The sequence below is a fragment of the Clarias gariepinus genome, chromosome 6, assembly GCF_024256425.1.
Source record: "Clarias gariepinus isolate MV-2021 ecotype Netherlands chromosome 6, CGAR_prim_01v2, whole genome shotgun sequence".
NCBI lineage: Eukaryota > Metazoa > Chordata > Actinopteri > Siluriformes > Clariidae > Clarias > Clarias gariepinus.
The window spans coordinates 12,313,792-12,339,913 of record NC_071105.1 but is presented as its reverse complement, the minus strand read 5'-3'; the positions used below and the strand labels follow the sequence as shown (position 1 = coordinate 12,339,913).

Here is a 26,122-nt window from a genome sequence, read left to right as displayed (position 1 = left end):
TCGAACTCGCGATCTCCGGATGATAGGGCGAGCACTTTACCACTGCATCTTGAGTTACAATTTGAGAGCAGTAGCGATTCGAAAAGTCGCTTGATAGTTCTGGACTGCAATTTCGTACGAGTCCACCTGAGCCTCCAATAACTACCTGAACTCCATATTAATATCAATTAACATCAACTGTTATAGCTGAACTGGTTGCCACCTAACACATAGTATGAATGCAGATCAATTCCTCTCTGTTTCACCCAAATGAGGATGGGTTCCCTGTTGAGTCCGGTTCCTCTCAAGGTTTTTTCCTATTACCATCTCAGGGAGTTTTACCGTGCCATTGTCGCCCTCGGCTTGCTCACCAGGGACTATCTGACCATTTTGATTCACACACATTCACATTCAATACAAACATAAATAATTCTTTGATTGTGTAAAGCTGCTTTGTGACAATGACAATTAAAATAAAATTGAACAAATAAAATTGAATTTAATTGAAAAAGCATAACAGCCTGATTCATTAATGGTGATGGGTCAGGCTGACTAGATTGGATAGGTGGCACTTGCACAGTGTAATTTCATGTTATCACCTATAACATGAAGATAAAACTTTTCGTTCTTTATCCAAGGTGTGTATTCTCAGTCTGTGCCAAACTTCAGCTTAGTGGTGTATGGTATTAATGATTGTTATCTTAATGCTGTTATATCTTTCAGGTAGTTGCACAATACTCACTACAGACTCAGCTATGGCACTCTCTTTAAGTCTTTGAAAAATTAACGCCAATTTGTTAATCAGGTTGGAAGGTAGGCGTTTAATATTTTTTTTTAAAGTACCTCTCTTTCTTGCTGCCCAATTTGTTGGCTGTGTACTGGTCTCCATAGTCAATGAGGTTGAGCTGTCGAGAGAAGACAATCACACGGTTCCCCACAAACAGATCCTCTGGATGGAGGTCGTCATATTTGGTCCTTCGCAAAAAGGTCCGTTGGTTCTTCACATCAAACTAAATTGAGAAAATGCGTCAGAGTGTGTGTGCGTGGGGTGGGGGTGGTCGGGGGCAAAAATCAATACATATCTTAAACAGCATAAAAGCCTGTGTCAGTTTCTAAAGCTGCACATAAATAACCCTGATGTAAAGTTCCAATTCTGTTGTACTGAAAGAAGAAGAAAAAAAACTCTTAATGTCTTATTTTAATGTCAAAGTCTTTTAACATTCAACATCACTTCTTTCAGGGAGGAATTTCTCTCATAGTGCTTGGGTGCTGAATCTCTTGACATTTATGCACACTGACTGGAGTCACTGAGTGCTACCATAGAAACAACCTCTTCCCTCTGACTGACTTAGCATGCAAAACTTTAATGCAATTTGTTAAAGAATGCAAGTTGCAAGAAAGCAACTAACAGCTATGAGAAAGAAAAAAAAAGTGTTATGACACTCACTCACTTATTCTCTATACCGCCTCTATAGCGTTTATTCTGTAGGGTCGTGAGAGGCCTGGAGACTAGGCAGGGTGGGTGCCACCAGTCCATCACAGGGAACAAGCCCACACTTACTACAGGCGATTTAAAAACACAAGTCTTTGGGAAAAAAACTGGAGGACCCACCAAGCACGGGGAGAACATGTGAACTCATCGCACATAGACCCGAAGGGGAAATCGAACCCTCGACCCTGGAGTTGTAAGGCCACAGTGCTAACCACTACACCACCATGTCACCAGAGTTATTATGGTAGCAATCAAAATTACTTGTGCGACAAATAAGTGACTTCTTAATAAGAAGTTTTAGAAGGTGTGAAAGGGGTGTTAGATTCTCGGGCCTCAGTTATTAAGCTGGATACGAGTAAATTTTTTGTAAATTATTTAGGTGTTTATTTACATAGGAAATGGGGTATTCAGAGAAATACTGAGAGCTACTTAAGTGATGGACCTTTGCACAAATATTATACATACATAAACCGCATGCTATTCCTCCCATCCTAAGCGCATGGCCAATTTTGCTTTCTTGGAATTCCTGGCTAAGGTCGGCTTTGCAATCTTTTGATTTTATAGCCTATGCTCTTCTGTTGCATTGCTCGTGAGGATTAATTAACTTATTCATTTCAGTTCTATAGTATATATTAGTGACAATTCTAGAACAAATACATAAAATAACACAAATAAGACTAGCAAAAAAAGGAATGCCACCTTATAAATGAAGGAAGTGTGTGTGTGTGTGTGTGTGTGTGTGTGTGTGTGTGTGTGTGTATGTGTGTATGTGTCTCTATGGAAGCTGATGCACAGCAATGGCTGAGCTGTGTTACTGTAAGATTTAACACTCACAGTGCATAGTCATGACTTTGTCACTTTCAGTTCTCCATGAGCTGTTGTTTTTTGCATTTGGTGGGGATCGTTAAAACGAACTCGGCTGTGTTATGTTAAAAATGCTTGGTAATGTCCGCATGAGACAGAGTAAATCAGTGTTACTGGAAGATTTGTAAATCTGCTGAGAATGTTTCATTCATCTTGCACAACTAAAACCTTTACCAAAACCGTTTTTTCTTCAGGATTAAATCATTAAAGTAAAAATAATCATGTGAAGCATCGCTTATGTTGAAACCAGACGTGGGAGAATCGGCAACTTATAAAAACCAGACAGGGGGAGTGCTTACCATTTCCACAGAGCCATCTTTAGGATAGTACAGAAGCTGGTAGCGGCGTAGGAGGGCAGCGCTGGGGTCGTACCACTCAGTCAAGAAGGCAAAGCGCTCCTCCTGTGAAGGGAACAGCAGACACAGCATGAGCTCTGTGATCGCCTCAGGCCCGGCGGGGACATGTCGGGAAGGTGACCCCGTGTGCTGGGACGGCGACTCTAAGCACTCGAGGTCGGACCCTCAGTTACGGACAGGCAGCTGGGCTCTGTCGCAGCAGGGAATCCAGAGGTCACTGGTTTGAGTGTGAGCCTCTGCTCCTCTGGGGCTTGGACTCTTTAGTTAAACAGCTGGTGCTACCTTTTTCACAAACACACAGCTGTAGAGTCAGGACCTAAAGGAGCTGTGAAAATAATGTCACTTTGGGAAACAGGTCAAAGGTCAAAATGACAGTTAAATGATGTTGGGCTTTTTTTTTTTTTTCACTGAAGGTCCAACCCAAAACCTTGAAACGTTACAATATATTACAGAGCGGCGTAGCGCTAATAAATGAGTAAAATTATTCAGGCTTGAATTGTAGTGGCTGAACGTTTTGCTCATACGCTTGGTGTTGCCTTTTTCACCTTCATGCTAAGCAGACGACGTCCTTGAACAGAAACATGGAGGAGATATGCAGCGGGCAGCACTTGGCTTGCAGGCTGCCCTCTGCTGGATGGAAGGCCACATTTCAGTCATGTCTAGCAGCCTGTGATCCAGACAGAGCTGGAGGGGAATACTGATGAGAAAACTCTTTTCAAAGTACAGCGTTAACCAGGGAACTACAAAGGTCACTTTTACAGTGTTAAAAGCACAAACCCGCTATAAAGCACGGCCTGTAGGAGGCCTATTCTTTTTTGGAAGATGATTTATTAACCAATAATAACGGTGAATATTCATGTTAATAAATGACTTATGGAATATTTGACACCATTACGCAGAATGTGCAGGGGAAAAGAAAGAAAGAAAGAAAGAAAGAAAGAAAGAAAGAAAGAAAAATATATAAATAATAAATCGCCAGGCTTCAGATCATCGTGTTCCTGGAAACCTTTTCAGCAGTTTAGTTTAGAAACAACTTAACATTACATAAACTGAGCCTGGAGCAGAGCAAATGTGGCTGTCTCCTTTCTGTTAGGCACATGGTACCAATTTCTATAATCCTTTAATACACACTGGATTAGTTGTATTAATTAAATTGTGCGTAATGCTAATATTAATATGTGGTTTGGATGGTTAAACAGTCACTTGGCTAGACTCATCAGATTAACTCGGAGATAAACGACACATAACACAAGACCTTCTCCTTTTCTCATCCCGCTTTAAACCCTCCCTCAGAACGGTACCGACCAGAGGTGTTAAAGGTCATTTCGGATAAACTAAGTGACTGGGTATTTTTAGAAGTAATTTAGTTTGACATTTTCTTGCTTTCGAACACTAAAGCAGCACTTGTGTTTGACTCGGGGTGGGGGGGAACACTTTTACCCGACCAAAGAGTTGATACTGAGTGCACAGGCAGGGCCCTTCCCCCAACAGGGGCCTATTTTTACCCCTCACTAAGCTGTGAAAGAGATAATATTGGCATCAACAGCCTGCACTTTACAAGCAGGGGAGTCTGGATTCCCTGTCAGAAATATACAACAAAATGTCAGGATGTAAAGGTGCTCTCTCTCTCTCTCTCTTTCTCTCTCTATGTACAACTGGTTAGAACACGCCAGAATCAGGTGACTCAGAACTCTTTAATCGTGAGACATGCTTTTGGACATTTTGTCCAACATGTGTTGTCCTCCTAATTATTATAATTCCTAAAAATGACAACACACACTTTATTACCTGAGATGTTATTAGAAATGATCAATAACTGGCTGGTCTGTACATTGTGTATAAGTGCAGCTACTATTTAGCTATTTGTAAGTATCTTCCTTCTATAAAGGTGAAAGTGTTGATTGGATTCCAACCGTGCAGTGAACAACACAACTTCCTGTCGAACAATGACTCGCGACATTCCAGCATAAATACCAACCATTTTTGGGAAACAGGTCAATGAATAGGCGTAATGAATGAACAGAGGTTTGATACAGACAAGAGACTTTTGTACACAATTTTACATGTACACTTCTTATAATGTGACCAGTTTAAAAGTATGGTCTTAAAAACATAAAAGGTGTTTATCAGCACTGAGAAGCAAGCACGTTTTGTTTTCCTGAGACGACTGACTAGATGATGCAAGAGAAACCTCGATGCACATTTCATGTCAAAACACATTAAACTTAAGCTCATATTTCAGCCAAACATGACATGAATCAGCAGGAACGCCCCGACGTACTGTTTACACAGCCTGATGAAAGCATGAATTATATTTTTCCCACTTCATGAGCAGCGTTGTTGTGAGGCGTATTGTGACACTCGTCGCTAGGATGCTTGGCATTCTCGTTCCTCTAATGGCAGAGGTGACGGGGGTCTACAAGAGACAGATCGTATTTCCTTACTCCCTGCCTGGGCCAGGATTACTCAAGGACAATGGCTTGTCTAGTAGAGAGTAAGCATATGCTCCGAGTGTTTCCTCAATAAATTCGGCACTATGACTGAGTGCGAGGAGCCTGTGTTCTTTTATCGAGACAGTTCAGCGACAGTCTGGTCGAAACTGACATCACAAAGCCTTGGCTAAATTTCCTTGTTTGGGTCCAGCCAGAGCAAACTGGAAAAAGCCAGGCTAATCCGCTGCCTCTCATACTCTACTTACTGGACGTGTACAACAAGGAAAAGTGGGCTTTTCCTTTCAGAGCTGTTTCTGGAAACCTGTACTTTCTCAGACTCCCACAGGCACCCTGTGCTATCACAGCAAACATTTCACGCTGCTCCGCACAGAGCCTGTAGACAGATCGGTGTACACTGATTCAACAGGCGAAACCAGAAAAAGATGTGTGGAAAAATGTTCAAATGAAACAGAACGATGGAAACAAGACCGTCTCACAAGATCTGTCTGCAAATGAAAAATAACAGAAAGGAATATGATCAATAACTGACACAAACATCGTCGTCTATACCACTTTACGCTGGGTACCCATGGGGAGCCTGGAGACTATCCCAGAAGACTTAGGGCACAAGATGTGGTGCACCCTGGACAGGGTGCCAATCCATTGCAGGGCGCGCACACACACACACACAGTACGGGCAATTAGGGAACGTCAATTAACCTAATTTGCATGTCTTTGGATTGCAGGAGTTAAGCGGAGCACCGGAGGAAACCCACCAACCACGAGGAGAACATGCAAACACAGACCCGAGGCGGGAATCGAACCCGGATCCTGGATGTGCTAGGACCCTGAAGGTGGAGGTCCAAAAATAATAATGAACAGGGTTCATTGATATGATTTAAATAAATATTTACAAATCCTTAAATATTAGTTTTTTAGATTATTAGACCTTGTTACAGTTGCTAGGAATAAGCGTTAATTGGAGCGATGTGACGGTTAAGTGCGCCACTTGGTGGCAGGATACCGCATAGCGCCGCACTCTCTCTCACTGTGCTTAGAATTTCTCATTACATCAATAAATCCTTTGTTTAAAAAAACATAATGCATCACAATTATTAATTACGCTAAACTATTTAATTTTAATATTTTTATTTATTTTATTTTATTTATATTATATTAATTACAATTATTTTAACCCAGGCCACCTTATCTCCTCGCAGAGTGAATGCATGGTCGCTAACGGCTAACTAAGGCTAATAGCTCGGCGCCACCTGCTGGCCGCAAACATGCACAACTGGATGTAGTATTCATTTGTTTGTGTTTTGTTTTTTTACTTACACTAGCAACGTCTTTATTATCCGATAATTCTAATCAAGTTCTTCTGTTCACACAGATTGTGCCTGCATCTCATTCGCTAGCCTGGTTTTACAAAATTATCAGTCAACTTTAGTATTTAAGAGTAGATTGAACATTTACACATCCCACCGCAATTCGGTGCGTTACGCCCACCCCCGTGCGCTCTGATTGGTTAGGTGATCATTCAATCACGGGTTCAAACCTGAATGTGAATGGCGGGCTGTGGCTCGATAGCCAATCGTTGGAAAGTTCAGCGGCAATTCGCAATGCAGGTAGTGAAAAGAAAATATGATGCTGCTACCTTGCTAACGTTAAGCATCTTAGCTCAAATGCGTTTTGCGATAATTTAGCTATAGTGCAACCACTATCCTTAATATTTAATTGCGATATATTGAGTCAAAGTTTCATACGTTACCATTTCCGGCGAGCTTCTCAGTCTCAGTGGTTGGTTTGCGTTAGCTCACTTGTTCGTCCTGCTGTACGCGTATCTGTGAACCATCGTTTCCATAGTAACAAAACGAACCTGGCAACCTTTTTTTTTTTTAAATAACAATTGACCCAGGTATAATAACAGTTTCTGCCAACAGCGTAGTTAATAATTATTATTAGCGCCTTCTATACGAACAAAGCCCCAAGTCCCATCGACTTTACTTTCTTATATTTTAGACGCAACCCGGAAATGATCGTGTGACCCCTGGACTTGTTTTTGTGCATTTATGAACTGCATGAATACATAAATTATATTTTTAAAATAGAATATCTATAATAGACTTACTTTAAAACTTATATTTTATGTAAATCTTTTTTTTCTACGTTATTATATCATTAATTTCTGTTTAAGTAGCTTAGTTGCTGTCTCTCTGCTATATTGAGCAGCGTGACTCTGTGCTACTGAGGAAACTCTGAGACTCAGAAGTGTGAGGAGCACTAACCCTCACCTCACCTCACCTCACCTCACCTCAGGCAGCATGGCCTGCACACCTTTTATCCTGGACGGTGGATTATCAACAGAACTGGAGGAAAGAGGATTTCACATTCAGGTATTTATTCTAGTGCATATAAAATTCTAAAAAAACTAAAAAAAGAAGCCAAGAAATGTACTGGAATGATAAGAGATCTTGGTTCATTAGGAGAGGAATTAAGAGACTCATTTGTAATTACCTATTTATTTTCTGTTTTATTGTGTTTTTTTTTTTTTGGTGTTTCCTTTTTTGTTTGACTTATTCTAACAGGACCAGCAACTTTTTATGTGGGTTAAAATAATACACTGCCTGCCTTAAAGAAGAAGAAGAGGATCTGATCACAGCCGTCAGTTGCATAAAACCGTACTCTCTTGTCCCTATTAAACATTTTTCACAAACAAACTAACTCAGAAAATTGACATCTGCAGTTGAATATTTAATCAGACAGATTTGTGAAGTCGTGCCATGGCAATTGGGTGTCTTTAGGTAGTGGTTAGCACTGTCGCCTTGCACCTCCAGGGTCTGGGTTCGATTTCCGTCTCTGTGTGCATGGAGTTTGCATGTTCTCCCTGTGCTTGGTGGGTTTCCTCCCACAGTCCAAAGACATGTAGGTAAGGTTAATTGGTGTTCCAAAATTGCCCATAGTGTGTGTCCTGCGATGCATTGGCACCCTGTCCAGGGTGTATCCTGCCTCGTGGGAAGTCTCCTGGGATAGGCTCCAGGTCCAGTGACCCTGAATACAGGATTAAGCAGTAATGGCGATGAGTGAGTGAGTGAGCAATGAGAGAACATGTCATACTCATCAGACCAGAGCAGCTGTCTCAGTTAAGAGTAATAATAAAGAACCATACAAATGAGACAATAATATTGTATGTATAAGTACTACATGAGCTGGGAGCAGATCTAGTTTCTAATACACCAAATTGATAGGCCATTTGATTAAAAATGACCATTCCTTTTAAAAGTAATACTACATATTAATCCTTATTTGATAATTATTACACTTTTAACGTTCATTATCTCAGTCTTGCACCACTGACCTTTGCACTGCTGTCACTTTTAATAGCTGTAACTGTTTTTTTTTTTTTTACCAACACTATACATGATATACTGTCCTGTCTGTCTATCTATAGTAAATATTAAAGTCAAACACACTGCCTGGCCAGTAAAAAGGTCACACACACTTTAATACTGTATTATTATAATATTCAGTTGCCTTTAGCTTTCAGCACACAATGTTGTGGTCTGTTCATGTGTGAAAATGATTCCTTTGCTCTCAGAACCTCTTTCACAGGTTGAAACCTCACTTTTATTTTTTTATCTGACCACATTTCTTTTACAAAGTTGACAGTTAAGCACTTCCAGTTCTTTGAGGTTTTAATAATCAATGTGTTCAAGGGTTCTTTATCTAGTTAGAGTAATTTCAAATCTCCTTAGATGTTTTCTTTTTCAGCCCAATAATTCGACTCTTCTGAAATTGTTACCTTTGGGCAAGGCAGTGTAATAACAGAACTTCCAAAAAAAAAAAATGATTGATGGCTCTTGTCCTTGCAGGGAGATCCCTTGTGGAGTGCAAGAATTTTGCATACAAACCCCGGTGCTGTTAAGGACGTGCATAACAGGTATTTCACAAACTAATACAGTTGAACCTGTGTGAGTTAATATGTAACGTAACTTACAATGATTGAATAGAGAAATGTGTTTGTTTGTAGCTTTCTTCAATGTGGATCTGATGTTATCACAACAGCCACATACCAGGCTAGTGTCGAAGGATTCATCAAGCACCTTGGTGTTAAGTCTGAGGAGGCTGAGAACTTAATAATGTCAGGGGTCCGATTAGCTAAAGAGTCAGCAGTGGACTTTATGGCCAGCTGTTTAACAACAGGTGTGTCCCTGCCTGATTCCTATCAGTTAATGCCTAAGAGTCCAAGATCGTAAAGAAGGTTTTTTTATATTGCACTAATCATTAATTGTGCAAGTGATGTTTTTTTGTTTTAGACAGAAAAGCGCCTTTAGTTGCAGGATCAGTGGGACCTTTCGGGGCTTTTTTACACGACGGTTCAGAATACACAGGGGTCTACGCAAGCAGCATGAGTGTAGAGGTACAGTGGAGCCCAACAATTTGTATACTCAGAAAATTACTGCAGAAAATGTCATACAAATGTCAGTATGTAAATCCTCTACTTTTTTTGGCCTCAGGAGCTGAAGAATTGGCATCGGCCACAGATTCGCTGTTTAGTGGCTGCAGGAGCTGATCTGCTTGCATTGGAGACCATACCGAGTCTTAAGGAGGCTGAGGCCTTGGTGGAGCTGTTGAGGGAATTTCCTGATGCCAAAGCCTGGCTTTCCTTTTCATGCAGGGTAACATCCAGCACTAACTTTATTCGCTTGTATGATTTGTATATAGCTTTCAAGTCCTGCTTCTTCTCTTCCTCAAAATGTCATCTGGGGTCCTTGATACACTGTTCAGCCAAAAGTATGGGGACAGACAACCTTCACATCCCTGTGGTTCTTCCATAAAAACTTTTACAACAACAAAACATTCTAAAATGCCTTTGCATGGGGCGCACAGTGGGGTAGTGATTAGCACTGTCTCCTCCCATCTCCAGGGATGAGGGTTCAATTTCCACCTCAGGTCTGTGTTCATGGGGTTTGCATGTTCTCCCAGTGATTGGTGGGTTGCCGTAGCATTAATATTTACTTTCACTGGATCCAAGGGGCACCAAACATATGATGCTAGGGTTGGAGTGGAAGAACTTGAGTGTCCTGCACTGACCCCTGACCTCAACCCCACTCAACATCTTTGGGATAAACAGAAAAATAAACTGCACCCCAGACCTCCTCCCCTGATAGATCACGCCTGATCTCTCTAATACTGTTGTGGCTGAATGATCACAAATCCTCACAGCCACTCAAAATTATAGTGTAAATTCTTCAAGGAAACGTGGCTGTTATAGTAGCAGCAGTGTGGAATGGAATATTTAACAAGCACATATGATTGTGTTGGTTGGGTGTCCATATACTTTTGGCGACACAGTGTAGTTTTATTGATAATAATAATCAAGCCTGACCTGATGCTAATCCAAAAATCTCAGTTTCAATACAAATTTTATTTTAAATGAAAAACATGAGAATATTCAGAGATGTGTCTAAATATTCTAGCCCCAGGTATTTTAAGGTGTATAAAGACTATAGAATCTCTTCCTTTTTTTCCAGGATGCCCAGAGTATTTCAGATGGCAACACGTTTGCCAAGGCCGTTCAGGTGGCCAATAATTCTCCTCAACTGGTTGCAATTGGAGTGAACTGCTGTAAAGCTGCTCTAGTGAAACCTATTCTCGAATCAGCCAAGTCAAACAAGAGACCTGACATGAGCTGGGTGGTGTATCCTAACAGTGGGGAAGACTGGGATGCCAGCTCAGGGTGAGCATTTGGTAAAATTTTAGATATCTTAACCATGACCAAGCCTCTGAATGAGTATGGTACCAAGAAAGGAATAAGTAAGAAAATGTGCTGTTATAGAAAAATAATCCTAGGAATAATAGGAAATAATCAATAGGGTGGAGGTGGTGGTGATAAAGCATGAGGAAAAATTACTTTCCTCAAAACATCACATTTCAATGTGTTATTTGTCAGTCACTTTAGCAAGTTCCTGAGATTAAAGAACATATTTATATTACTGTTACATATTTAGTTACTGTTATCTCTAATGTTATGGCAACTAAAGTCGGTGGTTCTCTGAACAAACTCTCATGCTTAAAGTTAAGACTAAATTGAGCCTGTCATGTTAGTGAGAACCGGAGAAAGCAAAAAATTTCCATCTTGAAGACTCTCCCTTGGCAGAAAACCTATTAACAGTTACAAAGTGAAGTCCATCAATTCTTCTTTTAAATGTGTCTCTGCTTATAGGTAGCATTCCCAAATTTACAATTACATGGCTTTAATTGATTTATTATTAGACTTTGCTTAATGTGGAATATTTGCCTCATCACCGTTAGCATGGAAACAATAAATATTACAACAAATTAATACCTTATTTGGGCATCGAACAGAACTTTTAGTGTACGCATGTATAATTGATGTATACTCCACATTCACAGATGGAAAGAAAAAAGGATTCCCTTTACAGAGCTAAGTGTCGAGTGGAAAGAACAAGGGGCTCTATGGATTGGTGAGCTTAACAGATTTTTTATTTTTAATTTTTTTTTAGATCTTATAGAAAAATAGAAAAACAAATATTCTCCTGTGAAGAGTTAAGTGAAAAACCCGGGGTTTTTTTTGCTTTTTTGACAGGAGGCTGTTGCCGTATCCGACCTGCCGACATTGCCCAATTAAAAAGTCGATTAACCGAGTCATGAAAATCACAAAGTTAAGACCAGCCACAAAATGTGGAACACTTTTTTTTTTTTATTATTATTATTATTTTTTAAAGAAATTGTATAAATATATCTTAAGAAATAAAGGTGACCACCTATTTCCAGTTCACACTGTTTTTAAATGCATGTACGAAGTGTAGACACTTGTCATAGAACATAGTCGGGATGCTGCTAAGGCAAAAATACAACGGACACCAAAGATCACGTAACTTGAAAGCCATCATGTTTTTCATACAGCTTTCCACAAAAGAACTGATATTCAGACACCACACACTTACAAAAGTGTCAGCGATGTTTCATTTCAGTTATCTCTCATATGAGTCCATTGCCTTAAATGAGGAGAGCGCTCACTGTCCCGAAAAAACAGTCGTCCTGTTTCACCTCATCAGTGTGGGTGTTCTATTTCCTCATGGCTTCTATTGATGTTAATGCACTTTAAACGTTAATCATAACATACATTATACACGTACTTTAATGTGATTTACTCACTAAATTAGTCCATTTCTTGCTTCAGGTATTCACAAACAAGTCCTTCTCTGAAGCACATGACTGAAATGACTCTAATGGAATGTGTCACACAAATAATATGATCACTTTACATTTGGGTTTATGGACAGCTGCACGTTTTTATTTGATTTGCCTGTTTTTTACCAACCTGAAGTCTCTGAATTGAGCAGAAGCAAGAAAATACAGTAATTCCTCCCTCATTTCCTACCCCAAATGTTGACTGGCTTAAACAACTGTGCAGAACTCTCAGTGGAAATATAACCACTTCAGTTTCAGTCAGCGATGTCCTCATCCAGGTCGCTGTCAGGGCAGCCTCTGTGACTGTACTCTGCGGTATTGGATATCCGTTTCCATCCTTGCTCCGATTTCTGATTCCCTGTGCCGTGAGAGCGGCCCAAGTGCCCGTGTTTGGTCTCAACATCATCTACAGCATCCCCCGAGGAACTCTGGCACCTATGATCACCCCCCTGTTGGTGGTTATCGTGCCTTAGATTCTCCAGGTTTAGTGCCCAAGGTCCGATTTTCTGCCAGTTCACCCTTTGGAAGGCCATGAGACAGTGTAAGTTGCCTCCTACCTTCAAGTAAGAGGAAATGAAAAGTGTTACTTTGTTACTAAATAAACGAGCATCTCCAATGTGTCCGATTTACAGAGGATAAGACGAGTTGGAATTCTTAAGGCACTAACCTTTTTGGTTTTCCGAAACTGAATGCCTCTTTCTGTATGGCGAATATCCAAGTATTCTGGATTTTGTGTGTTCAGATCAGTCACAATATCCGCCCACCTAATATGTAATGCAGGGCATCAGTTTGTAGAAGATGATAAATGACTAAATCATCCACAGGAGCTTTTAGGACTGAAACCTAAATTTTCTATATCTATATGCAATGGATCCCTTGACCAGAATTGCACTAATCATGATCCAATAATTTAGTCTTCTTTAAGTAATTGTTTAACTGTGACCAGAACAGCAGTGGATCCAAAGCAGATGTCAGGAACATTAGGTATACACCCTGAATAAGACAACACTCCATCACACTACTGTATGCACATTAATAGCCTATCCTATTGGGAATTTTTTTTTTTTTATAATATTTTTCACTGAGGGAGAGGAGTGTTTTAGGTGAAAACTCATATAGATGATCTACAGCTAAAGAATAATATAAAATATAAATAAAATGTACTTTTTACAGTGGATGGCAGGATGTTTCCTGCTTGGTTCTCCAATAAGAATCCAGTGCTCCATTTCGTGCAGAGCTAGTGGTCCCCTAGATTAAAGAAAAAAGAAATAAATCAAAAGAAATGTAATGTTGGGAGAGAAAGAAAACGAAGAAAAAAAAAAAAAAAAAAGATCCCATCTTTGTAAACTACAAATCAAGTTTTATGTTTCTAATGGATTCTCTACTGGTTCATACAGTTTCAGTGTTCTCAACAAAATAATATTTTACAAGAGAATAAGTTTTTTTTTTTTTTAAGTTTAACCAGGAACAACTAAATAAAGGAAAAATGCAACTGGTTCCTTGGTGTACCTGTAAGCTTTGGCTGCTTTTAATGGTGTAGCTTCGAAACCCACAGGGCAGAAGTAGTGGTTCTGACAGTGATAAATATAGGCCATAGATTCATCCCGCAATCCCTGGGTCAGCTTAAGCAAAGCTCCTTCAGCTAGTCAAGGGAAGCGACATCACAACAGCAGCTCATTTTGTTAATATGTTTATTGCTCCTTAAAAAAACAAAAATCTTAATAATACTATTTATTTTATATGACAAGCCTCCACAGCAAGTTACTAAATAACAAGCAAAGAAACTACACTGGTTAGTCTTCCACAGTATGACGATGTGATCCTTGCTTCCCTAGCAGTAACTTGATGGCTACAAATTAGCCTGAGAAAATCATGGAACTGAGACTATGCACCTGTTAATGTGTGAACAAGTGGTTAAAACATAAACCATATTCTTGAGTTGCTGGGACACGACAACAATAGCATACAGATTAGTTATATGCTACACATGGATTAAAATATTTACTTTCTGATAAGTGTGTTTGTTATAGACCAACGCTTTTTACATGACTGTTGAATTCTTTTTTTCCTAAATATAATGTTGAACATGATTTACATATTTGGGGTTTTAACATCATTTTCAAAGTGATTAACAGTTAACTCACCCGTCTCTCCTGCAGTCTTGTGCTTCCCATGGGGTTTATACAGAATATAAGAACATCCTCGAACACGAAAATGGTCATTGATCTGCCTGAACCATCTGCGCAGAAACAAGGACAGAGACGGTGCAAATGTAACTTAAATGAGGCACTTGAAAAAGACATAAAACATTCCAGCTGTGTAAGCAGAACCATCATACCGCATTAAAGTTGCATTCCCAGTAAAAGGTCCAAACTTGATATCTTCAAATGGAGGCTGGAAACCAAGAATATGTAAAGCCTCCTCCTGGGAAATGGGTGGGAGACTAACACAAAAAAAGAAAAAAAAGAGTTGTTACTGATTGGGAACCAAAATAATCAAATGCATAACTGATAGTAAATATGTTTTGTTGGGCAGGGCATTGGCCTCGCAACTATTCATGGGCTCTTTGCTGCCCTTCAGTACCATGGCAAACACTCATACACAACAAAAAATGTGGTGCAACAGTATGGCCAAATTCGCAAAATATTTCACATTTAAAGGAAGAAAACTTGATACATTTAATGAAAACAAACAAACATGTCTAATAAGCACTGTTTCTGTCATGATGGCACGGTGGCTTAGTGGTTAGCCTTGCACCTCCAGGGTCCAGGTTCGATTCCCGCCTCCGGTCTGTGCGCATGGAGTTCTGCATCTTCTCTCAGTGCTCGACAGTCCAAAGACATGCACATTAGGCTAATTGGTTTTTCCCAAATTGCCCATAGTGTGGGCATGTGGTTGTGTGGACTGCAATGGACTGGTACCCTTGTCACATGAATCTTTTCTGCGGTAATGTTTATATACCATTGTTGTCCATTTTTGTTTATCAAATGACCGAAATTGTTGTCTTTCACTCTTACGTTTGTCACTATTGTCAGAGAACACAGCTCTGGAAGCGATTGGCAGGCAAGCAGACACTGGCACATTTGTTAAAATGGCTCCTTACCCAGCATATCTGTAATATATTTATTGTTTTGTTAGGTTGTGGTTAGAGAAAACGACAATAGGCTGCTTTTCCTGTCATTAAAAGTCCCCCCCCCACCCCCCCCACAAGGAGCTTACTGAATTAAAATGCCACATGTAGAATAAACTCAAGAGCTTAGTTTGCCATGTCCTGCATGAATCAATTACGTACCTTCCCGCTCCAATTGTACTGTACAGGAAGTTCCAGCATGAGACGAGTGAGGAAATGCCACACGAGGTTTTATACTGAGGGCGGCTTATGCAGTACCTAAACAGGTGAAAAGGGGAACAAAAGCAAAATGTGCTTTGTCTGTTGTTCTAAGATTAGTGGGCAAGAGAGTACGAGCTGCACTTTTACCATCTGCGCAAGTCTAGGACTTTTCTCTGCTTGATTTCTTCCAGAGACGCTTGGGGTGGAAGATCCAGCACATTTCTGCTCGATCTGTCAGACGATTTCATTTTCTTCAAGCCGAATTTCTTTATATTACCTGTAAAGGTAAATATTGAATATTGCACAGATAGCATGTAAGTTCAGCTTAGCTTCTGGCTTTGGAACAGACTTGGTATGCTATATGCTTAACAAGAACTCAGCTGTATAGTAAAAAGAACTTATTTTTAGTGTTTTAAAGCTACGGATGTAAATTAAAGAGAATTAAAGAGCACTTTATCTGGCTTGCATAAATAAAGTTTCCAAAATGATAATGAGAAATAAGTTATGTAATACATTAGGAAAGTGAGTCATCACAAACTTTGCTATATATTCTTTGAAAATAGTTCATGCTCTCCTTACCAAAAGAAAATATTTTTCTTATTGTCCTGTAATCTCTTTTTTTATTTATTTTTTTTATTTAAAGACCACAAATAGACTTTGTGTTTTCTGCAAAAAAGTAGGTAGGGGTGAGAATACAGGATCAGTCCAAAAAGCATAAGTTAGTTACATTAGATTTCATGTACAGTACACTGAAAGTATTAAGATGGATAACCCACAAACATCACTGAACCATGGCTTTAGGGCGCCTACATAAGCAACATTTAAAAATGGCTTGAAGGACAATTAATTTGCCTTTTCTGACTAGCAGCAAGGTTGGAGATAATCAAATCTCATTTTTTGAGAAACAACATATATATATAAAACTATTATAAATCTAGCTTACTTGTCCTGGCTTTTCGGGTCAAAACGGCATCAAAGTCAGTGGTGTCGATCTCCCAGGCTAGAATGGGCTTGGAACTGCTGGACAATGTCTCTTCTATCTCACAGACATCACCTGAATGTGTACAGATTCCTCCAGCCTGACCCTGGGAAATACTGATGGTGTTTGATTGACTCAGTGGTGTGCTGCTGTCATGGCTCAGCTGGGGAACATCTCTGGGGGTGAGGATTGGCCGTGCTTGATTGAGTAGTGCATAATCAGAGCATACTGTGTAGAATTTCTCCCTGGAATGTGTGACTGGGCACGTCCATGGGAGCTGAAGCTCGGCGCTGGAAGCCCGTCTGGTACGCTGCGTTTCACGGTTGAAGGGGTTCAGGAAGCCGCGATCATTGTCTTGGCTCTGCAACTGTGATTGGGGTGCCGAGTCTTTGGCACCAGATATGTTACCGCCTTCACTTTCTGCAGTGTTAGGCATTGAACACTTGGATGACAAGAAAATTGTCTGCTGGTTGGTTTTGGTCTGATGTGACTCGAGGGCCCTGTTTTAGAAAAGGCAAGTAAATGTGCATAAGAAAGACGAATCAGCAGAGTTCATCAAAACCAATGCAGTGACTTTAAAAGATTAACATTAACATGAATTAATTTTTAACTGGTGGCTTTAGGACACATTGCTTGCATACACACAGTAACTCACAATGAACGATTTTACAAACAAACTTACACACACTATATTACAAAAACTATACGGACACCTGTCAAATCAAATCCCAATACGTTTGGTAAACATTCCATGATAGATTTAGTCCCCATATGCTGCTGTAATATCCTCGACTCTACTAAAGAGGCCTGGAGAACATTTAGCCATTATGTTAATTTTTAAACTTATGCAGTGGGGTTGAGGTCAGGCCTCTGTTGAAGCCACTCAAGTTTTTCCATTTTAACCTTGACCAACGATTGTCTCGATGGAGCTCACTTTATATATTGGTATTGTTGGAACATGATTGGGCCTACAAACTAAGGATGGGGATCACAACGGAAGACTAAATATAACTATCATGATACCAAGGTATAGATTAGATGTGTATTGCGATTTGGTTACTATCATTATTTTATAAATATCCAGATTCAATAATAGATTTTGTTACAATTCTAAACAAACTTAGCAAATTATTTGCTTCTACCACACAGAATGCTGTGCTTCCTGCCTGTTTTAAAGGTTTAGGGAGCTGCTGGATTATAAAGGAAAAGCAAAACTTTTTAAACCTCAAACGCAAATATAAATTGATTCAATTAAAAATATATACAGTAGTCAGTGTGGCAATACATGAACAACAAACGATCGGATACAAAAACATTCTAAACATTTGCGGCGACATTTTGAGGCTCATTCACATACTTTCGCCAACAGTGTATATACTAGAAATTAAACTTTTTTAATGTAGTGTAGTTATACACTAAAACAAATAATTTAAATGTCTTTGGCTGTCGGAGGAAACCAGAGCACCCTAAGGAAATCCGCCAAGCACAGGGAGAACATGCAAACTCCGCACACAAAGACTTAAGGCAGGAATGGAACCCTTGTCTGTGGATACGCAACGCCACGGTGATAACCAATTACACCACTGAACAAACCTTTGTTTTGTTTGTTTTTAAATACTCATCAACAGTGTATGAGCTGTAAGACTTTTTTGCTGTTGTTGAACTATATACAATACACAACTATATTGATTATCCAGGGTCCTCAGTTTGCTCAGATTACCACCTGCAATGCATGTTTATTTGTTATGTTTGTTTCCCTCCTGATAACAACACAGAGGTTGGTGGATTGTCTACCCTGACAGGTGTGTGAAGGAGTATGCAATGTTCTGGGGATAGACTCCGAAGCCTTTGCAACCCTGACCTGAATTAATAAGTGAGTGAGTGAATTAGTGAACTAAGAAATGCATATAAATTATGATATTGAAAAAGAACAAAGAAATCCAAAAAGCTCTTCCTAAAATCACTCTAATTTTGGATTTGTAGCACATCACATATATTTTTGCTAAACAGTTCTTCATCTTCCTGTTTACCAGCGATTGGTATCCAATATGTCGCATTACCGCCACCTTCTGGTCATGATCTCCCTCATCTTCCTTTCAGGTTAAATCTGGGTATTTCTTGTCCTCTTGGTCTTTTTTCTTTGTGCTGCTTAACAGTTGATAATGTACACTGGATTTACTTAATTGCCTACAGTGGGTAAAACGTAATAAACAAAGTCACGTGTTCAAGAATTTTTCACTGGCAGCTGATTGAACATGCTCCCTAGGCCATCTCTAACAGGAAAAAAAACACACATATATGGAAATTGCTTCTTACTTACTTTGTGTGCTGGATGTGTTACATTTGACACACAGTCATAAAGAGTAAGGCCTAACAAAAAAAAAGAAAGAAAAATCTGAATAATACACTGCATATTATAATAAAATAAATAAAAGGCTGTACTGTATAAACTATAGTAGTACAGGAATCATCATCATCATCATCATCAACCAGAGCCAACCAGAATTCATATCAGATTGTGTTATTGTTTCAGTCCATCAGCCTTTTAAGCTCAACAACAATGTAACAACTGGTTACAATGTAGCATCACAAAAGGATGATTGAATAACACAACACACCCTATAACAGGGGACGACCTGATGTTCGATCCCAAGATGCCGTCAAAATATCCAAAACAATATACCACACACATGTGTCTAATCCTAAATAATCTAAATATAAACCGGGGTATGGAGACATACCTGCAGGATATAAACACCGCATGAACAAACGGTTACAAAAACAACACGGCTTCTCAGTACGCTGGCCTTCTGTTAAAGGGGCTCCGCTGGTTTATACCATACTGAAAATAAAAAGGGGTGTTCAAAATAGGTTTAAAATAGATATATTATTATTTGACAAGTGAACACTACGTACACGTATTAAAAGCAGACATCTTTTGAAGTGAATCTACTAAAAGGATGAGTAAGGTGAGTCTAAAGAGCCCCCTCCTCTCCGCGGTCCGCTTTAACAGGTGAACAAGCGATGCCAAGGAGGGTGTTCTTACGGTCAAGTGTGCGCTCCAGTTACGCATAAACCGCGCAGTCCACGGCTGCACAAATCCATCATCTTTTACGACGCTTATTCGGGTGCCTGGAGCCTATCCAAAGAGATTTAGGGCATGAAGAGTGGTACACCCAGGACAGTGTGGCAATCTATCGCAGTGCTCACACTCACACACACACACACACACACACACTACAGGCAATTTGGAAACAGCAATTACCCTTAACTGCATGTCTTTGGACTGTCGGAGGAAACCAGAGCACCCTGAGGAAACCTACCAAGCATGAAGAGGATATGCAAACTCCACACTAACAGACCCGAGGTGGGGAATGGAACCGTCTGTAGAGGCGCAAGGCAACAACGCTAACCACTTACACCACCGAACAAACATTTTTATTTAAATTCACCGTTAACTTTGATTATGGCACACACTTTGGTTGCCACTTCATGTGTGAAAATGATTACAGATTATGCTCCCAGAAACACTCTTTTACGATATGCGTATATTAATAATAATAATAAATTGTGTATGTGTGAGAAAAATGTGTCTAGATTATAACGAGATGAATGAATGAAATTTCTCTGATGAGCAAGCCAAGGGTGACGGTGACAGTGGTAGGGAAAAACTCCCTGAGATGGCAATAGGAAGAAACCTTGAGAGGAACCAGACTCAAAAGGGAACCCATCCTCATTTGGGTGATAACAGATAGAGATGATATAACACCATGTGTGTTATGCAGCTGAGAGTACAATATAACAGAAATTCTTTAAATTAACATGAAGTCCAGTTCAGCATAGGGATGAGTCAGTAGGTGCAGAGGGCAGATGGGGTCTGGATCACTGGGAGCACAGGAGCAGGATGTGTAGCTCCAATCATAATTCTTTCTAACCCTGACACACGCATCCCTCTGGAATAGGGTCAGTCTGGACTTATCAGACCACATCAGACCACATTACCTTTTTCCATTGCTCCAAAGTCCAGTCTTTATTATCCCTAGCAAGCTGAAGCCTTTTGTTCTGATAAAATTTCTCATTAATTCCTGTGAGTTCTCGTCACATTGTGTGAAACTGCTCTTTTACTATTACACATAGCTTTAGTTTTTACTTTTGATTTTTTTTTTTATCACACATCCTCACCATGTGTTTAAGTGATCTCCATTCATGTTTTTTTCTGACGCTTTTCTTTCACAAAGTTCACGGTTCAGCAGTATCCTTAGGACTGTATAATGTCTTGAAGTGTTCTTAATCCAGTTCCAGTGATATCAAACATCTGAGTTGTTTTCTTTGCTTGATGCAGGCCAATAATTTCTGAAAATAGCAACTTTATTTTTTTGGTCAGACAGTATAATAACGAGCTATGTTTTTTAATTAGCTCATATTTCTTTTAAGAATTTGTGTTGCTCTACTATTGAAATAAAACAATTAAACACTACTTAAAGAGCAAAACAATCAAAGCTAGGAGTTTGGGAAATTTGGGGAACGCGGGTTAAAGATAAGGACTGCGATCCATATATAAATACTGTATAAGCTTAAACGAACTTGCATAAGAAAGCATGTTCAAGGACACACTGAGTGAACATTTACTAAATGAACATCTGGTAACATCTTTAGTCTTTGTTCACATAGTAAGCGATTTGGAACGAATCCAGTTAAACAGTCACAGATGCCAGTGCTCAGGGATAGGAGAGACCTGCACATGGTTATGAATCATTCACCAATTTCTTTCTTATCCAGTGTTGCTTTGGACTTTGCTTATGTTAGGTGACTGAAAGTCTTTTGTGGAGTTGTCGATTTTTCCCTCAGATCTACTGCACTTGGACGCACCATAATCACCGCCCTAACCTCCTCATTTAGGTCTGTCTTTTTTCTTTACAAATCTGCTACAACTGTAAATAACTTGCTTAAACATGTTTACAAAAACTTGCCGATTCTTTAATTCCTTCTGTTTAACTGAAAGATATTCTAACTCAGTTCAGAGCAGCTTCACTGCTATTAACATCAGTCTTACTCTCAAAATGGCAGTGATTAGATGCACATCTGTTTGATCAACACCCGATCAGATGTCCTGTTTCAACCAGGACATGAGCAGTTTATGGAGCACTAACACTTGATTTTTCTACTAAAAAGAATAAGGCATTATCTGTCACATATAACTTTTTGCCCAATTCATTTGTTTTACTTATTCCAGCCATGATACAGCGCTCTATTAGCATATAGGGTTACTGCAAGTTATTGCAAGCATGGCTCCTGCTGTCTAGCTCAGTGTGTCAAAAACATTGACAGGCATATCTGTATTTCCAAATGTCATTTAGCAGTTTGTCCTGTGGTTTCTTTAGCAAGGTGAGAAATGAAAAAGTTTTTGATTATCACTTAGGTACTGATAAATAAATGATGTGGTCTCCAGGCAACCAGGATGAGTCAGAAGCTGATGATTATCGACACTGACTGCGGCATAGACGATGCCCAGGCTATAATGCTGGCACTCTCCTCATCCAACGTAAAGATCCTGGGCATCACCTGCTGCTTTGGAAACACTGATGTGGACAATGTGTGTCAGAATGTGCTTCGTGTTCTGCATGTGTGTCAGCGCACTCAGGTGGGTCCAGTACACACCACAACGCAACATCTAACATGCTGTAAATTTCCTGTAAAGTTAATTTGTGGGAATGTGTGTTCTTAAAGGTGATATACAAATCAAACTGAATTAAATGGACCTGGAAACAACTTTATGGTGGACGCCAGTGTTTTTATCAATATGAATGGCTTTGTATTTATAAATGCCCAGAATTAATTGATTAAAATAAGACAAATGATGTTGGCACCCAGAAAAAAAGTTGTATTAGGATAGCATTAGGGGAGTATTATTCGCACCCTGAGAGTGTGTTTTTGGGAGCATATTGTTTGCCAGTATGACAGTGCAAATCTTGAGGAGATGGCTTTCCAATAAACTTGGCTACTTCTTAGGAAAGAATAATAATAATGATAAAAAAAAATCTATAACGTAATTTAAAAATTAGCTAAATAATCACACTTATTCACATTCACTAAGTGCTTTATTTACAGACATAGTAGATTCAGATCCTGTCCTAGGAGCACAGAGAATTGAGTAATAATACATTATGGATGGGACTTTGGCCCATCAGAGGACACAATTCACAGCTGTCTTCCTTTTTCTCCTGTAAATGAAGTCGGTAAAGAAGACTATAAGATCTGCATACTATTTGGTTTTACACTTCATGCCTTTCCTGATTTAACCCAATCTATTCCTGCCCTAAGTTTGAAATCAAACCCAGTCCTTTACCCTGGCAAGCGGAAGCCCAGCAATAGGCCAACAGACATCATACACAGTATACACAGTATACAGCAATAGCTAATTAACTGACTGGCACAGGCACAAAGAGAGAATGTGTAAAACTCTAGACAGGACTAAACAAGGCACCTGAAGCTGTGATGTGGCAATGCTACTATTTTAGCTTAGACAGTTGAGGCCCTGGGTTGCTGATCGTAGGCTTTTTTTTTTTTTGCAATTGCAAGGTTGCCACTATTGGGCCATGTTATATTGTCAAAAGTATTCACCCACGCATCCATGAATTCAGGTGTTCTAATCACTTCCATGGTTACAGGTGTATGAAATCAAGCCGCTAGGCATGCAGACCACTTCTCTAACCATTTGTAAAAGACTGGGTCGCTCTCAGGAGCTCAGTGAATTCCAGCCTGGTAACGTGCTAGGATGCCATCGGTACAAGTTTAGTCGTGAAATTCCCTCCCCATTAAATATTCCACAATTAAATGTTGTATCAAAGTGGACGTAATAAGGAACGACAGCAACTCAGCCACGGAGTGGTAGGACACATTAAATCCAAGAGCAGGATAAGCTGATGCTGACCTGCACACTATAATGCACAACTTTTGCCAACTTTCTACAGAGTCAAATGCTACAGACCTTTCAACACACAGGGTTGGAGCTTTCAGGGGCTACAGGGTTTCCAAGGCTGAGCAGCTGCATCCCAGCCTTACATCACTAAGTGCAATGCAAAGTGTCAGATGCAGTGGTGTAAAACACGGAACTGTCTTAATTCATTGTGCATTGAATGCATTGATTCAACAAGGTGCTGAAAGCATTCTTTAAAAATGTTGGCCCATATTAATAGGAAAGCATCTTGCAGTTGATGGAGATTTGTGGGATGCACATCCAGGGCACGAAGCTCCCGTACCACCACATCCCAAAGATGCTCTATTGGGTTGAGATCTGGCGACTGTGGGGGCCATTTTAGTACAGTGAACTCATTGTCATGTTCAAGAAACCAATTTAAAATGATTCGACTTTTGTGACATGGTGCATTATCCTGCTGGAAGTAGCCATCAGAGGATGGGTACATGGTGGTCATAAAGGGATGGACATGGTCAGAAACAATGCTCAGGTAGCCTGTGGCATTTAAACGATTCCCAATTGGCACTAAGGGGCCTAAAGTGTGCCAAGAAAACATCCCTTTTATATATATATATACACTGTATATGAAAAGACATATCTGTGGTCCCATGGGCATTCAATCATTTACAAGGATAATAACTCTTTTCAGATTCCTGTTTTTCGAGGTGCGGCCACCTGTTTGGTTGGAGGAGCGAAACCATTCAAAGATCATTTTGGGACTGATGGGTTGGGAGACGTTCTACAAGACAGAGACTTAGACACTTGGAAAACACAAATACAAAAAGAACATGCAGTTAATTCTTTGATCAGACTGGTAAATGAGCATCCAGGACAGGTAGGAAAAACTAATAGTAATTTATTTTATCTAAATACTATCGTAGACTTGACAACCTTTTTTGTTGAAGGTTAGTCAGTGGTTTATTGTGTCTTATTCACCTAAAAGGTCTCTCTGGTCGCTCTGGGTCCGCTCACAAATTTAGCTCTGGCTGTAAGAGTCGATCCCAGCATTCCCCAGAAGCTGAAGGATTTGTACATCATGGGAGGCAATATGGAAGGTAGGAGAATTAAAGTCCTGTAGATCTTACTTAATGTGCAGGATTGCTCTGAGCAATGTTTATCTTTGCAGGGAAGGGAAATATGATGCCTTGTGCAGAGTTTAATTTCTTTATGGATCCTGAGTCTGCCTATATAGTCTTAGAGGAATATCTCTGTCCCGTGCACATAGCCACTTGGGAGTTTACCTGCAGAAACAAGCTCTCTTGGGTAAGAATCAACTGAGATTTAACTATGATTTGAGATATGAAAAAAAAAAATCCCACCAGCACTCTACACTTTAGAACTATAAGAATAAGACCGTAATAAATATAATAAAATACCATGGGGTGGTCTGTTTCAGAATAATCAGTGACAAGTGGGGTTATACATAAAATGAAGCAAATTGGAGATAATGATACTATCTAGAAGTGGAGTATTTCCAAATAAACAGAGGATCTGGTGTGTCTTGTCACAGTTCATAGTGATTATAAGAAATAAACATCTTACAGAAACTTTACTATATGCCTTCCTATAACAATCCATTGTTAAACATGTTAATATTCGGTTTAGATTATGAGACACATTGACCAAGTGCCTGTGGATTAGTTACTATAGTAACGATATATCAAACCTTCAGCCAATCACGTAACCTACATTCTGATTAGTTCTGAGGAATCAATGAAACTTTGATGTAAACATTTGTATTTGCCTACTTTGTTGAAATCTCATACTTTTCTACTTGTGTTATACCATATTTTAGGAGTTCTTTGATGAGCTGATCTCCCAGGACACCGAAGCAGCTCGTTTTATGAAAATGATCACTTCTAAATGCTGGGCTTTCTCCCGAGAACCAGGATGTGATGCAAAATATATACTGTTCGGGTCAGGGTTCGTGCCCTATGATGCCTACGCCGTGGCAGCATGCATGGATGCCAGTGTGATCACAGAAAGAGTAGAATGTGGTGTTCGCGTAGAGATCCATGGAGAGCTCGGCCGAGGCATGATGGCACTGGATTTCACAGGCAAGATAAAACGGCGTCAGGTGTTTGTGATGAAGACCTGCAACCTTACCAAGTTCAGCTCTATGCTCATGGCATCCTTACAGCAACCGTGAGGAGATACTGCAGTTGTTGAAACAGTTCAGTTCCAGAGTTCTGATCACCCATTCTGGACTTTTTTTTTTTTCTTTTTAAAGGGGTCTAGATTGGCCTCTCTTCCTTCACCTTCTGAATGGTTTTAAGCATTTCTAAACTAGAAGACTGTAGTACTCAATTTGATAGATTCCTTCTTGTGGATATATCATGGACTTAAGTTATAATGTGTTAATCAGACATCACATAACGGTCTTGGATTAAAAATAGATTTCTAATCAAACTGAAGGTGTCAGTCTTTAACCTAAAAACTATACACTTTATATATTACTTATATTTTGAAAATGTGTTGTATTGCCTACAGCACTG

General features: G+C 39.7%; 4 protein-coding genes across 9 annotated transcripts in view; 2 read left to right on the top strand and 2 right to left on the bottom strand.

Annotated features, from left to right (window-relative positions):
• The window catches only part of nme7 (NME/NM23 family member 7), a 43,917-nt gene extending 36,774 nt beyond the window's left edge, over positions 1-7,143 (bottom strand). The window contains exons 1-3 of one of the 2 annotated variants that reach the window (XM_053499321.1): positions 6,895-7,143; positions 2,635-2,736; positions 823-989 (exon numbers count right to left, since the gene is read on the bottom strand). In XM_053499321.1, the coding sequence (XP_053355296.1) occupies positions 823-989; positions 2,635-2,736; positions 6,895-6,897 (272 nt within the window). In that variant the 5' untranslated portion in view covers positions 6,898-7,143. The remainder of the gene's footprint in view (positions 1-822; positions 990-2,634; positions 2,737-6,894) is intronic. The other variant, XM_053499320.1, reaches the window with a different exon arrangement.
• On the top strand, positions 5,048-12,004 carry zgc:172121 (uncharacterized protein LOC337599 homolog). 3 transcript variants are annotated; one of them, XM_053499324.1, is made up of 9 exons: positions 5,048-5,977; positions 7,356-7,519; positions 8,996-9,063; positions 9,154-9,326; positions 9,440-9,543; positions 9,641-9,802; positions 10,658-10,863; positions 11,541-11,611; positions 11,734-12,004. In XM_053499324.1, the coding sequence occupies exons 2-9, from the start codon at positions 7,448-7,450 to the stop codon at positions 11,796-11,798; spliced, it is 921 nt and encodes a 306-aa protein (XP_053355299.1). In that variant the 5' UTR covers positions 5,048-5,977; positions 7,356-7,447; the 3' UTR covers positions 11,799-12,004. The 3 variants fall into 3 exon arrangements, with proteins under 3 accessions (XP_053355299.1, XP_053355300.1, XP_053355298.1); XM_053499325.1 differs by having other exon boundaries at positions 7,353-7,519; XM_053499323.1 differs by lacking the exon at positions 5,048-5,977 and having other exon boundaries at positions 7,320-7,519.
• Positions 12,005-12,022: 18 nt separating this feature from the next.
• LOC128527043 (basic immunoglobulin-like variable motif-containing protein) lies at positions 12,023-19,640 on the bottom strand. Of its 3 annotated transcripts, none has more exons than XM_053499318.1 (11): positions 19,568-19,640; positions 19,393-19,493; positions 16,616-17,151; positions 15,820-15,949; positions 15,634-15,729; positions 14,680-14,784; positions 14,486-14,580; positions 13,851-13,983; positions 13,506-13,589; positions 13,009-13,105; positions 12,023-12,898 (listed from the first exon to the last, which is right to left on the bottom strand). In XM_053499318.1, the coding sequence occupies exons 3-11, from the start codon at positions 17,085-17,087 to the stop codon at positions 12,596-12,598; spliced, it is 1,515 nt and encodes a 504-aa protein (XP_053355293.1). In that variant the 5' UTR covers positions 17,088-17,151; positions 19,393-19,493; positions 19,568-19,640; the 3' UTR covers positions 12,023-12,595. The 3 variants fall into 3 exon arrangements, with proteins under 3 accessions (XP_053355293.1, XP_053355292.1, XP_053355294.1); XM_053499317.1 differs by lacking the exons at positions 19,393-19,493; positions 19,568-19,640 and adding exons at positions 18,682-18,838; positions 18,972-19,034; XM_053499319.1 differs by lacking the exons at positions 19,393-19,493; positions 19,568-19,640 and adding an exon at positions 18,972-19,038.
• Positions 19,641-21,452: 1,812 nt separating this feature from the next.
• Positions 21,453-26,005, top strand: si:ch211-201h21.5 (uncharacterized protein LOC555526 homolog). Its single transcript, XM_053499189.1, has 6 exons — positions 21,453-21,550; positions 22,101-22,292; positions 24,277-24,462; positions 24,571-24,682; positions 24,754-24,890; positions 25,423-26,005. Exons 2-6 carry the CDS (start codon positions 22,110-22,112, stop codon positions 25,774-25,776), a joined length of 972 nt encoding a protein of 323 aa, XP_053355164.1. The 5' UTR covers positions 21,453-21,550; positions 22,101-22,109; the 3' UTR covers positions 25,777-26,005.
• The last annotated feature ends 117 nt before the right edge of the window (positions 26,006-26,122 follow it).

Bases quoted from the DNA above. Each gene is read 5' to 3' on its own strand.
- LOC128527043 (XM_053499318.1), bottom strand. From the start codon at position 17,087: ATGCCTAACACTGCAGAAAGTGAAGGCGGTAACATATCTGGTGCCAAA. The intron at 14,785-15,633 runs GTACGTAATTGA...TTTTTGTGTTAG, and splicing joins AGTACAATTGGAGCGGGAAG to TCTCCCACCCATTTCCCAGG. The intron at 13,590-13,850 runs GTACACCAAGGA...TCTTTAATCTAG, and splicing joins AAAGCAGCCAAAGCTTACAG to GGGACCACTAGCTCTGCACG.
- si:ch211-201h21.5 (XM_053499189.1), top strand. From the start codon at position 22,110: ATGAGTCAGAAGCTGATGATTATCGACACTGACTGCGGCATAGACGAT. The intron at 22,293-24,276 runs GTGGGTCCAGTA...AACTCTTTTCAG, and splicing joins ATGTGTGTCAGCGCACTCAG to ATTCCTGTTTTTCGAGGTGC. The intron at 24,891-25,422 runs GTAAGAATCAAC...ACCATATTTTAG, and splicing joins GCAGAAACAAGCTCTCTTGG to GAGTTCTTTGATGAGCTGAT.
- zgc:172121 (XM_053499324.1), top strand. From the start codon at position 7,448: ATGGCCTGCACACCTTTTATCCTGGACGGTGGATTATCAACAGAACTG. The intron at 10,864-11,540 runs GTGAGCATTTGG...CCACATTCACAG, and splicing joins GACTGGGATGCCAGCTCAGG to ATGGAAAGAAAAAAGGATTC. The intron at 11,612-11,733 runs GTGAGCTTAACA...CTTTTTTGACAG, and splicing joins ACAAGGGGCTCTATGGATTG to GAGGCTGTTGCCGTATCCGA.